The sequence below is a fragment of the Rhinatrema bivittatum genome, chromosome 1, assembly GCF_901001135.1.
Source record: "Rhinatrema bivittatum chromosome 1, aRhiBiv1.1, whole genome shotgun sequence".
Lineage (NCBI taxonomy): Eukaryota > Metazoa > Chordata > Amphibia > Gymnophiona > Rhinatrematidae > Rhinatrema > Rhinatrema bivittatum.
Genome location: NC_042615.1, coordinates 222,210,674 through 222,225,625, shown reverse-complemented (window position 1 = coordinate 222,225,625; position 14,952 = coordinate 222,210,674). Strand labels below are relative to the sequence as shown.

Sequence of the window (14,952 nt, the reverse complement as noted above, 5' to 3'; positions counted from 1 at the left end):
TGGAAAAGAACTGTTTTACCTGTGGAAATGCCTTTCAAAATATCCCTTCCTGTGTACTGTGAATGTCTTGTTGTGAGCTACATAGTCTTAATCATTATAATGCCTGGTTTAAAAAAGTTACAATCCACTTTGTGCTTAAAGATTAGCTTATGGATATGTGCCTATGCATTTTGTTACCCGTTAATGAAGCAAACTTGATAGAACACATACTTTCTTATTTTGCATAGTGCGTTGAAGAGATATTAGGATATCTGAAATCCTGTTTCAGCCGGGAACCAATGATGGCAACAGTTTGTGTTCAGCAGGTAAGCTAAATTGGCAATCTGTTAATGATAAAATTAAAGCAGTTTACAATTATGTTAATGTGGAAAATGAGACCTTCAGCTGGCCTGTATATGACTGCAATTATCTGCTGAATTTACTTTTTAAAATGTTTTACATGCTAATATACTACAATGAGATAACGGAATCTGAAACTCGGGCTATATTTTGTTTGTAGGTGTTGTCGTCACAGTTCAAGAGTCCATATCAATGATAGTTAATTGTGTCTGACAGTTATAAAATATTCTAGGCTTTGCCTTGTCTTTTCACCATATAGTAACAAAGGCCTTTTAGTTGTGGAGGAGTAAATATCTGTAGGATGGAACCTTTTATCCCCTGAGCTGACTTCAATGTTTTTGCAACATGAGAAAAAAAGAAAAGCTTGGAGGCAAGATGGCCACCGAGGCGTGAACCCGCTTGAAACGCTGGAGGAAAGGGCTGTTTAACTTTGGAACTTTATTCTTATTTTCTTGCAAATTATGCCGCATACTAAGAGAAAGGGGCGGCTAAGGGGTGAGATTATTGACTCACCTGCAGCGGACCCCCGACAGCCCACTATCCCCGGTTTTTTCATGGGGGCTGCATCTTTGAAACCGGAGAGCTTGGTCGCTGGGGGAATGGCTCAGGAGCAAGCGCCGGCCCCCTTGACCCTAGACACTACTCTGAGCCCCGGATCACCGCGAAAACCTGCCCTCCCCCAAAACATCGTGATCTCTTGCCCAGCTTCGGTGGAAGCTGAAGCGGCCCTGATGATGGCCAGAGACGGAGGCTTCGAATTCCGACGGGAGGAGACCCCAGAATAGGGGCGTGAGGAACATCTTGTCGGTTTGGAGGATCCCTTGAGGACTTCTACACCGCGGGAACAAGAAGCAGCCGGTTTAATATCAGCTCAAGGTATTTGGTTGAGTGGAGGAGCTGTTGGAGATGAGGGAATAAGACAGCTTCGAGTGATTTCAGAAAATTCCCTAACATTAAGACCTGATGTTATATCTTTGGAAGGGATTTGGAACATGTTAAGTGCAATTGAAAGCTCAATGAAAATTCTATCTAAAACAATAGTGAAATTCAAAATCAAACTGTAATAAATAACTTAATTACTAATTTTACATGCAAATCAGAAGAATTAGAAGAATTCATACAGTGGAAATTAAACAAGAAAAGTTAATTGTTTCTGACTTTGTTACATCTAAAAGATTAGAAGCTGTTGAAAATGCTTTAAGAGCTCATAATTTGCGTATACTTAATTTCCCAGTGATCAGATCTATTTCACCATCGGAATTATTTAAGCTTTACTGAAGAAAAATTTAAAAATCCCTGAGTCTGCTTTACCTTTAATAGTTAAAGCATTCTATCTACAACTACATTCTATCTACAGCATTGAATCTCACTGAAATATTGGAAATGTCTTCTGCGCAGGAGGTAAATCAGAGGAAACCTTTGTTGGTGTCATTTACATTTCTCACGGAGCGTAATCATGTCATGAGGCTATTCTTTAGAAATCGTCAAATTCCTTTTTATGGGTCTCCTATTTGGATATTTCCAGATGTGATTAAAACTACACAGACACGCAGGAAGGAATTCCTCTTGATGCGGCCTGAGGTCCTTAAAATAGGGGCCAGATTCACCTTGAAATATCCCTGCAAAGCTTGCATTAGGTATCAAAATATGAATTACATTTTTCTTGAACCAGAACAACAGAAAACATTCCTAGCTGGATGCTCCAACAAGACCGGTGTGAAAAGGAAATATAAGATGCGGATGCCAAGGCGTGCCATTTGTATTATTAGAAACTTAATTACTTTAATGAAATTTTGCTCCTTTTGCCTCCTAATTTCTAATTCATTTCTTATAATTTAAATGTCAGTAATATATATATGATGTAATATGTATACCTTGACAGATTTTCTTTTCTTGTAATGACATTGAATTTTTCTGTAAGGAGTTTTTCCTGGTAAAAGTTTTAAAAAACTTTTACCAGGAAAAACTAAGGCACTACCTAAGCTACAGGTCCTTCTAAGGCATCAGACATAAAACTAAAAGCTGAATAGATTACTCAATGGTGCAAAACATTCCCACCAATGCGGCCCTTGAGTGTTAGGACTGGTGCACCATGCAGCCATGAGAAAAATAAGGCAACTTAAACCTGTAAGAAAAAACCTATCTAGAGGACTAGAGAGTGAAAATGAAATTTTGCTCCTTTTGCCTCCTAATTTCTAATTCATTTCTTATAATTTAAATGTCAGTAATATATATATGATGTAATATGTATACCTTGACAGATTTTCTTTTCTTGTAATGACATTGAATTTTTCTGTAAGGAGTTTTTCCTGGTAAAAGTTTTAAAAAACTTTTACCAGGAAAAACTAAGGCACTACCTAAGCTACAGGTCCTTCTAAGGCATCAGACATAAAACTAAAAGCTGAATAGATTACTCAATGGTGCAAAACATTCCCACCAATGCGGCCCTTGAGTGTTAGGACTGGTGCACCATGCAGCCATGAGAAAAATAAGGCAACTTAAACCTGTAAGAAAAAACCTATCTAGAGGACTAGAGAGTGAAAAACAACCTGCAGGGCTCTATGAGAAAACTCTTGCAGCTGCAGAAATTTTCACTTCATCAGCTGTGTGAGAGAAAGAACCATGACGTACATGCTCCATGGAAAAGATAAGACTAAAGGGTCAAAACTTGAAAATAAAGAATTTAAAAGAAAAAAAGAAAAGCTATAGGCCAGAGTTCTCCTGATGGTCCCTTTCTTTACTTGGCTCAGTAATTTTGCAGAATTGTAGTCCCATGTGCAAAATAAAGGCTTGAAATCCATGAAGTGAGCAGATATAAGTTGGCGGTTATGGAGTAAAATGAATGCTTATGTTTTATATAGCGAGCATGATCATAAAGCAGCAGTACAGCAAATTGACAGCTACAAAGAATAAAATCAATAAATCTACGTTTGTTTGTTTTTTTTTCATTCTTCAAGGACAAGCAGGATGGCAGTCCTCACACATGGGTAACATCAGATGGAGCCCAGCACTGAACTTTGATATAAAACCTTCTAGAAGCTTTGATCATGCCCCACTGAACATGTAATGCCCTAACCATTATCATGCATCCCATGTAGGTCCGTTTAGTCTTATCTTTTCCATGGAGCATGTACGTCATGGTTCTTTCTCTCACACAGCTGATGAAGTGAAAATTTCTGCAGCTGCAAGAGTTTTCTCATAGAGCCCTGCAGGTTGTTTTTCACTCTCTAGTCCTCTAGATAGGTTTTTTCTTACAGGTTTAAGTTGCCTTATTTTTCTCATGGCTGCATGGTGCACCAGTCCTAACACTCAAGGGCCGCATTGGTGGGAATGTTTTGCACCATTGAGTAATCTATTCAGCTTTTAGTTTTATGTCTGATGCCTTAGAAGGACCTGTAGCTTAGGTAGTGACACCTGCAAGGCCAATTTTGGTTTATCGTACCCCATGATTGGTAGGTGCCTTTATTTGGGGGACTAACCCTGAAGTTTCAGGCTGCTCCAGACATTGTTCGGCTGGGACTACTGGACTTTCAGGTACAACCCAGCCTTAGGCATCAGCATCAGATCATGGAAGGAGCTGCACTGGGAATTGATATTTCAGCACCAAGAAGATTTGATAGGCGTTAACATCAGATTGAACTAAAAAATGAAATTTCTGATCTACTAGTTAAAATTTGTAACCTATCATTAAAATCATCCATTGTACCTGAAGACTGGAGGGCGGCCAATGTAACCCCAATATTTAAAAAAGGCTCCAGGGGCGATCCGGGTAACTATAGACCAGTGAGCCAGACTTCAGTGCCGGGGAAAATAGTGGAAACTATTCTGAAGATCAAAATTGTAAACATATAGAAAGATATGGTTTAATGAACACAGTCAACATGGATTTACCCAAGGGAAGTCTTGCCTAACAAATCTGCTTCATTTTTTTGAAGGGGTTAATAAACGTTGATAAAGGTGAACCGGTAGATGTAGTGTATTTGGATTTTCAGAAGGCATTTGACAAAGTCCCTCATGAGAGGCTTCTAAGAAAACTAAAAAGTCATGGGATAGGAGGCGATGTCCTTTCATGGATTACAAACTGGTTAAAAGACATGAAATAGAGAGTAGGATTAAGTGGTCAATTTTCTCAGTGGAAAAGGGAAAACAGTGGAGTGCCTCTGATCTGGAAAGGAATACGACGAGTGAGGTTATCAAATTTGTGGATGATACAAAATTATTCAGAGTAGTAATTAAATCACAAGCAGATTGTGATACATACAGGAGGACCTTGCAAGACTGGAAGATTGGGCTTCCAAATGGCAGATGAAATTTAATGTGGACAAGTGCAAGGTGTTGCATATAGGGAAAAATAACCCTTGCTGTACTTACACAATGTTAGGTTCCATACTAGGAGCTACTACCCAGGAAAAAGATCTAGGCATCATAGTGGATAATACTTTAAAATCATCGGCTCAGTGTGCTGCAGCAGTCAAAAAAAAAGCAAATAGAATGTTAAGAATTATTAGGAAGGGAATGGCTAATAAAACGGAAAATGTCATAATGCCTCTATATCGCTCCATGGTGAGACCGCACCTTGAATTCTGTGAACAATTCTGGTCGCCACATCTCAAAAAAGATATCGTTGCAATGGAGAAGGTACAGAGAAGGGCAACCAAAATGATAAAGGGGATGGAACAGCTCCCCTCTGAGGAAAGGCTGAAGAGGTTAGGGCTGTTCAGCTTGGAGAAGAGATGGCTGAGAGGGAATATGATAGAGGTCTTTAAGATCATGAGAGGTCTTGAATGAGTAGATGTGAATCGGTTATTTACACTTTCGAATAATAGAAGGACTAGGGGGCATTCCATGAAGTTAGCAAGTAGCACATTTAAGACTAATTGGAGAAAATTCTTTTTCACCCAACGCACAATAGAACTCTGGAATTTGTTGCCAGAGGATGTGGTTAGTGCAGTTAGGGTAGCTGGGTTCAAAAAAGGTTTGGATAAGTTCTTGGAAGAGAAGTCCATTAATGGCTATTAATCAAGTTTACTTAGGGAATAGCCACTGCTATTAATTGCATCAGTAGCATGGGATCTTCTTTGTGTTTGGGTAATTGCCAGGTTCTTGTGGCCTGGTTTGGCCTCTGTTGGAAACAGGATGCTGGGCTTGATGGACCCTTGGTCTGACCCAGCATAACAATTTCTTATGTTCTTATGCCAGAAGACCCATAAATCAAAGATTGCCAACTGTCCAGATTTTTCCTGGATTATCAGGATTTATGCTTTTGTATCTGGAAGCCAGAGACCCGACTGGCAAAACTGGAAATTGTCCAGATTTTCATCCTCAAAGTCCTGTTCTGCCTGCAGACTGTAGCATGCATGTTACCCAATCTCAGTGAGCAGGTGTGGGGCCAGAGAGCCAGCCAATAGGGCCTCCCTCCAGATTCGATGGCAAAAGAGGGAGGAGGCCGCAGGGCACTGTGCATGGAGTGGCCCAAATGAATTAAATCAAAGATCATCGGGGAGGCCAAGAAGTGTGTGTGAGAGCATGTGTGTGTGTGGGGGGGGGGGGGGGGGAGATCATTTGAGAGCTTGTATCTGGGAGCACATGTGAGAGTGAGAACTTGTGTGTGTGTATATGGAGAACATGTGATAGTACAAGCATAAATGTATGTGGGAAAGCATGAGAGTGAGCTTGTGTGTGTATGGGAAAGCATGTGAGAGTGAACTTGTGTGTGTAAGAGCATGTGAGTGAGAGCTTGCTTGTGTAAATGAGGGAACTTGTGAGAGTACAAGCTTATGTGTGTGAGAGAACATGAGTGAGAGCTTGTGTGTGTGTGGATGAGACAGCTTTTAAGAGAGAGGTAGAGTGTGTGTGTGTGTGTGTGAGTGTGTGTGTGTGTGTGTGTGTGCTGGGCGAAGGAGGAAGGGGAGAAGAGTGAAGAAACAGAGAGTAGAGAGACCCTGATAAAAGAAGACCAACAAGGGGAAAGTGGAAAAAAGACTGGGACCAACTAATTGGAAAAATAAGATCAGATAACAAAGGTGAAAAAAAGAAATGTTTTTAGCAATTGTGATATTCCATCTTTGGGAACGTGAATTATTATTTTTTGTATTTTGCTCTTTCTTTAAAGTCCCACTGTTCAGTCTGGTTTCTTAGGCTTTCTATTTTGTTTTTTTCTACACGTTTCTGTTTCTAATTTGTAGTCCCTTATTTCTGTATTAGGTAAGGGTTAGTCTGTGTGCCGCCTGTGTGTGCCTGAGGTGTAGTATCTCTGTAGAGATTTGTAGTGGTCCAGGTTGTTCTGTTTGGCTAATAGAAGGTATATTAGTGTTCCAAGGTTGGTGTAATGTGTATTGCTGCCTTTTCTAGATAAGGTTGCTGCTGTGTGAATCCTGAGAATTATTACTCTGACTGTATGGTATGGCAAGGTTCTAGATATCTTTTTTTTTTTGTGGTGATTTGTGTCTTCACAAAATATTTGACAGTGGCGGGAGTTTGTTTTGCTGAGATGTCACCAAAATTTGAAAAGAAAAAAAATAAAATATATATAATGTGAACTGTCCTAATTCTGCTCTGCATCTGTTCTTACGATTATTATGATTATTTGTTTTATTATATTTATGATTATCTCTGCCTTTCTGGAGAGAGGATTCATGGAAGAATACATAGATATTTGTTTTATTACATGATTGGATCTGATGTTTCTGTTATATGTACTTTGTTTTTACATGATATTCTACTTAAATATTTAATATACGGTATATTAAGGATTTTTTTTACTGTTGATAAGTGCTAGAAATAAGTGAGATAAAAAAATTTTAAGTTCACTCATGCATAACAGCTGTTGCAGACTTCATAGAAATCCATTGTCAGGTGCGCTCTAAGGCATTATTTAATGATAAGAGTACAACTAGTACTGCCCACCCATGTTAACATTTTGCCCACCCCCCAAAAAAAATCAGTTCTGGTTTCTTCACTGATATGAGAATGAGAGAGCCTGCATATGTGTACGAGAGAGAGCGAGGCCTGCATAATATGTGTGAGAGAGAGAGAGAGCGAAGCAGCGTGTGTGTGCGACAGAGCCTGTGTGTGTATATGAGAGCCTGCGTGTGTGAAAGAACGCGAGCCTTCACGTGTATAAAAAAGATAGAGTAAGCTGGCATTTGTGTGAGGGAGAAGAGTGTGTGTGAGGGGGGGGAGAGAGGGGGAGTGTGGGGGGGGGGGAGAGAATAGTTTGTGCGACTCTCCCCAAGTCACAACAATCTCAGGGTGACTGGAAATCAAAAGATTCCAGGTATGGAGAGTGGGAGATTTTTTTTAATCAATATTAATTTTCATTTTGGATGCTGTTTTGCAATATTTTATTGTGTTTGGGAAGTATTAGAACAAATTTATCTGAGTTTTTAATTATTGGATATTCTAATTGCTGTTTTGGTATTCTTTTTATTAGTATGATTTTAATATTATGAATAATTTATATCTCTTGATTTTATTTCTTGATGTTTTGAGAGGAATGATAGTTTGTTTTTCCATTGTTAACACTGCATAATATAGTTGGGCTTGTTGGAGTTTTTAATTCAATTTTTTGTCAGCAGGTTTGGAGTATTTAGGGGGGGAGGGGTGCCAAAATGCTAGCCTGCCCTAGGCACCAAAATATCTGTCTGGCCATGCCTTAGCTTGATACAAAAATTAGCCTCACCTGCCACTGACTGCCTCTGGTTTCCTTCCCCCTCCCCCTCTCTGCTTGTCCTGCTGTTTGGCTGTGTCGCTGTGACTGTCTCCCCTCTCTCCCCTGGGCCCCGTCCCCCGACTAGAGCATAGGAACTGGAGATTCCTGCTGCTCTTGGTCTGCTGCTGCCTGCCTGTAGCCCAGCTTCTCTCCCTAACTTGACTAGACCTGTCCTTCTCATGCTGACCTCCAGCTGCTGCAGACACAAGTGCTGCTCGATCGCATTGTTGAGGATTAGGAATGGACACTAGTATTGCACTAAGAAAGATAAATTGGTGGGATTGCTCCTCCTAATCGGCTGGATTTCTCCTCCCAATTGTTGAGTGTTGAAGTTCTTGGCCTTGGTTTGGGGGTATTGGTGTGGGAATTGTCACACTGCTGGGCTTTAATGGGCAGGGTGGGGGGAGCAGGGGAGATTTGAAGGGAAGTGTTGCATTGCAGTTCTGCTGGGCTTGAGCCTAGGGAAGAGGGTGCATTGGGGAGAAGAAATGGGGGGCAAGGATGAGAATAAAAGATGCATGGAAGCGGAAGGACACCATCAGTATAAATTTTTCTCGGTCCTTACAAGTGTTTGGAATTTTCATAGTAGAAAATTAGCAACCCTACATGAATCCCCCAGGCATTCCTGGGGGTAGAAGAGCTCATTCTCTTTATAGTCCCAGGAATTGCATCAATCTCAAAATGTCCAAGTGATCAATTAACCTCTCTGATATTCAGGACGATATGGCCTCCCCTTCTACCTCCCAGTCTGTACTGGCATCAGCAGTTTTGAGAAGAAGCTGAACAGAAAAGCTCCAAGGCCTCCCAGAGCTAGGAGCATCATCGCAGGATGAGATCCTGTTCAGCTTCGTAAAGAGAATGGTAGGAGCTGTTACTCTTGACTTGCAGGAGGAGGAGGATCAGGTTGTGTATTCATGAGATCTTCTGAGAGACTGTGATTAGAATGTGGTGCTTTCCCCTTTGATGTTGGTCGAATCCACCTGCAAAAAGGCCAAGGGGTTCAGGACCAATCTACACTGGGCACTTTTGAATGGAAGATGTATCAAGGAGGTAGGGTCAATGCTTTTATAGTCTTGTTCCAACTCTTCAGATGTCAGTACATCCATAGAGTCATTGTCAATGTGCTGGAGTGTGAAAACAGCATGGTCTGCCATCTTATGGACAGAATCTCTGACATAGTCACTTTCTCGTGCTGCTCCAGCCTACCATCCAAGGACAGGGAGCTTGTGAATGGAGTATGGAATGAGAAGGAGATGCTTTCTATGCCCTCCCTCTCTTCCTGTCCCTTTTTCCATAATTGGGCAGTCTCTTCTCTCTCACCTGAGCAGCAGAGGGCTCAAAGGACAGACCAGCCATGACCTGTCATGTGTGATTGGATCAGGGAGGGTATAGCCCAGATTCCAGTCTCTATGTCAGAAAACCTTCCAGTCGGGAGGTTGTAGGAGCGGGGAGGCAGAGGTTTCCTATTAACTGTTGACTCATTTTCCTCAGACACTTGGGTTTTCAGCATAATCAAAAGGGGAGGAGTTTACCTATTTCAGGATTTGCCAACTCTGGACCTGAAGAGCAACAAACAGGCTCTGTTTTTCTTTGTAAACCGCTACGATGTGCAGACGGCAATCGGTATATAAAAAACCTCTAAATAAATAAAATAAATAAATATCCTTAATGAATATGCATGAGACAGATTTGCATGCACTGCTCCATTATATACAAATATTTCTTATGCATATTCATTTTTGGATATCCTGAAAACCAGGCCTGTTTGTGGCTCTTAAGGACCAGAGTAGACCACCCTTGATCTATATGATACTAATTCAAATTATATGCCACGAAAGGCCTTGACAGCCTCTTGGAATTTACCCACTGCTGGGAGAACTGCTCTTCTTAGATGCCCATGGGGTAATAAGATGGCTTCTTCTGCAGGTATTCATGATTCCCATGCATGTGAAGGGACTCAGTCTTATCCTTGACCAGTGGGTGTTAAACAGTTTCCTGATAAGGGAAAGCTCACAAGGATTTCCCTCTCCATTGTATTTTGCCTTAAAAGGATAGGAAAAGGAGGCTGGTTGTGCACCCTAAACTTCAAGGACTCTCATAGAGATTGTCCAGCTCTCAGGAAAATACACTTCATGTATTGCATCTGATCTTTCAGCTTCATATCAGCACACTGCCTTATGGTAGTGCCTGTGCAACTTTGCAAATTGGCGGGTTCATATTTTCAACTACTTGGACATTTGGTAGGTCAAGGGCAGTTCTTGAGGAGGTGCCGCAGGGTTATTCAGCAAGACCATCCAGGTGCTGAAATTGCTATAGTTCGTTATTTATTACCCCAAATCCCACTTGAGCCCATTGCCTCAATTAGGATTATAAGAGCTCTGGTAGCAGTGACTCATTTGAAAATCCGACTCCTGCAAGTGACATCTGCTGCAGTGATTATAGGAATGAGTCAGTGGACATTGGTGGGGATATGTCCAGGTTGTGATCCTTCTGGCTTCATCTGTACATGTTACTTGTATAGTGCATCTTCACATTTGAGGAGTCCAGTGGACCTTAAGATCTCAGTGGATTCCAGCTACTCATCATATCTGGGATAGTATGTGCACCACCCAGCCTTAAGGTGCACTCTGTACTGCTGGCTGACTCACTCCAAATTTCTCTGGTACAAATTGTCCTAACTATGGATGCATCCAACCTGGTTTGGGAAGCTCATATAGAGGGGCTTTGCACCCAAAGTCTTTGGTCTGCTCAGGAGAAATTTCATCAGATAAACTTCCTCAAGCTAAGGGCAGAAAAGAATGCTATGAAGGCTTTGGGGTTCATTTGCCCAATGAAATTGTCCTTTTCCAGACAGACATTCTGGCAGCTATGTTCTATATCAACAAGCAAGCATACCTGCCATGGCAAGAAACTGTACAGTTGTGGCACTAACCATCTTGCACAGAATGGCCCTCAGAAAAACTTATTTGATAGGCGAGATGATTGTTCTCTTGGACAGAATGAGTTGGGTCCTGGAACCCCTTATATGATCCCTGGATAGGGGAGTAGCAGGCCAGGTTTTCTGCAGGTGAAACACAACTGTGGTAGCTCTGTTTACAACTTATCTGAACAAAATGTTCCCTGAGCTTCTATTGCTAGAGAAGAATGTGTGGTAACTAGCCTTGAATACCCTTGCTCTAGATTAGAATCAGAACCTTCTGTATGAGTATAAGCCAGTTCTGCTAACTGCAAAACCTTACAGGTAAATAGCTTTGATAATTGCCTTCAATAATTGATCTCCCTAAGATTTACACTTTTTTAGTCTAGTTTCCTACAGGGAAGAATCATGGTTGTGTATATCCCTGTAAATGTCTTCCCTAAAAACTTTTAAATTATTTATCCAATTTCATTCAAATTTTTGTATGATCTGTATTCCCCAATTACATATTTTGAAATGTAGCAGCATGCTACATAAGTCAACACTCAGTGTGATCAGAATACATTATGATGTCCTTGAGGATTTTTAAAGCTGCTTTGCCGTTGGTTGACATTGAGCATTTAGAAAATTGTCCTGTACTTGCTTATTAATCTTAATGAGGGTAAATTATCAGCAGCTGCAGAGGTCTAAAGTCTGCAAAGTACCTGCAGACTTTAGCCAGAATTTTCAAAGTGGACATGCGAACAAGTCCAATTTGAAAATTCCCAGGTGATGCGGATACACATGCAGATATATGCACAGGAAGTTCCATCTGCTCCTGAGCAGATGGAACTTTCTGTTTATAAATTTACACTTGTACTTTCAAAAATCAAAAGTGTATGGATAAATGCTTTCCCTGTCGCAATTCAGACCCCCTGGAACACCTATCACTACTGTGTTGTGCTAGTATTTTTCCCCATACAACCCCCAGGTTGATTTTCAGAAGACGATTTATGTGCATAGACTGTGACTTATGCATGTAAATTCTTTTGAAAATTATCCCCAGCATGTGCCAATCTCTATACCAGAGAAGGAAATTAAGCATTATGAAATGTACATGCAGCTGCTTTATTGCTTAGAGTGAATTACTTTCTGTAGCATGTTGCTATATTTCAAACTATGTAATCAAGAACAGGCCAGCTCGATAACATCACCATGTGTTTTAAATTCCCTGCAATTACACCTGAACAGGCATATTTCCCTTTAAGAAATGGTTACCCCCTCTTCCCCAAAAAGGAGCCCTGAGTGTGAGCTGGGGATCAATTGGATGCTCTGTCTAGCAAAATTTGAATGCAATTGGATGAATGGTTTAAAAGTAATTAGGTAGACAGATGGGGGTGGGGAGAAACGGGGAGTGTGGAGAAACACGCACACAGCCATGATATGATTTTATAGGGCCAGCTTCTCTATAGGACACTAGGTAAAAAAATACAGGAAGTAAAATATATTAAAAAATGGAGATGTATAAATACGAAAAAATAAGGAAGGAAAAAAGTTGGAGAAAATAGGCAAGTTGATCCTTTGAAGAATCTAGCTACTCTTGCTACTGTTATAAATAATTTTCCCCATATTGTGCCTATAGGAAAAGCTTTGACTGAGTTGAGTTCGAGTGCAGATAATGGCTACCTTTCTTTGTGCTTGGGATATGTGTTCTCCCAAAATATTTTCCTTCTTCCGGCCGCATCACATCACACCACATCTGCATGTGGTACTGTATGCTCTTTTGTGCCAGAAAGGCAGAATTATACACTCTAATATTGTCTGAAGAAATTTAACCCAGAAAAGGATTGTCCAACATTTCAAAATGCATCGCCATTTGTCTTTGAAAGAAAAGGGAGGGCTGGAGGAGCACCCATTAGCTCTGCTTTCCTGTGGAAGGAGAACGAAAGAAATCCCATGGCATTTGAGGCCATTTTTCTACTCTCTCAGAAAATCATGTGGCCCTGCAAATGAGGATCAGGAGCTTAAGAAAAATAATCAAATTGCAGGTCCCTAAGGTGTGCTTTTTAAATAACGGCTTGGGCAAACTATAAGACGAAAGTTATTTTAAAATGCTGTCTGAAGATTCCTGGTTATGCTGATCTGTTCAGTCATCACATGCAGCAGACCATCAATGCAGTTTACCATAAAAGCAATTTCTATGTGAAACCGGCACCATTTAAAAAAATTAATATATGAGGACTGCCAAGGTGGCAACTCTTTCTTTCTTTGAAATATGCTGATGTAGTACAGTATGCAGAGCAGGAAATATGAATATCCTGTACAAGCTGAGCATGAAGTTCACTGTAATAAACCTCCTACAAAGTCTACTGAATCATTGCATGCCTCATGATGAGATTTGTGACAGGATGACTAGTGCTCAGTGTTAAAAGGAGCGGATGCTACTCAAAAAGCAGTATCTCAAAACTCACAGCAAGGTTAGGTTTCCAGAGTTAGTTATATTCATTTTGATTTGCTATTTTTGCTTACTATTGATTTTAATTATTGTACTAAAGTAATGTATTTTATCTGCTTATTTTTCACCTTGGAGAGTCCATTGGGGTTCTTTCTTCTGTTCTGAATTTATAAGGTTTGCATCCTCAACTAATTAAAAAATGCAGCAGTATTCTCTCCCTTGATCAATTTTGTAACTAGGCAGCCTTCTCCTGTCAGTTCAGATTGTGGAACAGACTTAATTCAAGACCCCCTTCATTTTGTAGCATTCTGTGACATACTCTTTCCCTGGCATGCTTTATTAGATGGTACAAAAATAGCACCTTTTTTCCCCCCCCCATTTCAGTTTCTGGACATAAATCTTGTGATTGTGTTAACTGCAGTAATTGCCAATTAATGGCTGAAACACCTTAATACATTGATATCAGGGCATTTTCTAACTGCTTAGATTAATATGTTTGTATACATGTATCATCCTGTCCGTTTCCTAAAGTAAATCTGTTCTGAAATACATTAATTTGAGGTGAAACATGAGGTATGGTATCATATTTCATGTGACTTGAGCAACATTAATTAATTTAGTTGACTGGGCCTCTGAAAGTTGCAAACTAACATCATAGGGGTGAAGAAAACATGCATACTTTGTATATCATAAGAAATATTGTTTCCCTGTACATACCCAGATCAGTCCAGACTCTTGGTCTTTGCTGCCCTGCCAGCAGATGGAAACAGAGAAAGTTTCACTGACACTGTACATAACCCAGTGTGCCACCTGCAGTCCCTCAGTATTTCTCTGTCTCCAGCAGATGGTGCAAAACTCACAGTTCTGCAGTCTAGAGACTGTTTTGGATTTATAAGCATTTCTCCAGGGTTGTTTGGGTCCTAGTGGGTCCTTCCCTGTCTGGTCGAGGTGGATAAGCTGGGGGTTGATGACCTTTTTGTACGCTCGCTCCTTACTTCCATGGGGTGTAAATCTGGTGGTCCAGATCCCCTCCCCTTCACGAGGCTGCTGAGGCAGCTAGAGGCTCAGGGCGGCTGGTTTCCTTTAGTTGGTCCTTTTTTTAATTTGGCTGATTTTTATTTTTTTTTGCTAGCAGCTCTGTTTTCCATTCTAGGGAAGTAGGTATTGTAAGTCTGGCTCTTTTCTGATCTGCCATGTGGCCTGTGATCCTGGAACCTGAACCTCTGCACCAAAGGAAAGTATTGTTTTCTATGTATCTTTATTTGTTCTCAGAGAATAAAAAAGAAAAGAAAAGGAACTAGATAGATGAATCAGTGCAGCAGCAAGGTTCCAGGGGGGGAAGCTACCTTAGCAGCTCAGGGAGCTCAGCGATGGAGTTTTTCAGCAGCTTCTCTGCCAGTGGAGGAGACCAGGTGTTGGCTCCGTGGTGCTGAGGAACTGTTCCCCTGCTTGCCGTTGAGGTGCTGGTGCTGCTGCTGCAGGTGCGGGGAGGAACAGCATGTGCATGCAGCCAAAGCATTTGGGGGGGGGGGGGGTGTCTGTGTTAAGCAT

General features: G+C 40.9%; 1 protein-coding gene across 1 annotated transcript in view; it reads left to right on the top strand.

The window, feature by feature from the left end:
* The window catches only part of HTT (huntingtin), a 797,032-nt gene that overhangs the window by 403,903 nt on the left and 378,177 nt on the right, over positions 1-14,952 (top strand). The window contains exon 30 of the mRNA XM_029606726.1: positions 228-305. Coding sequence (XP_029462586.1) covers positions 228-305 — 78 coding nt within the window. The remainder of the gene's footprint in view (positions 1-227; positions 306-14,952) is intronic.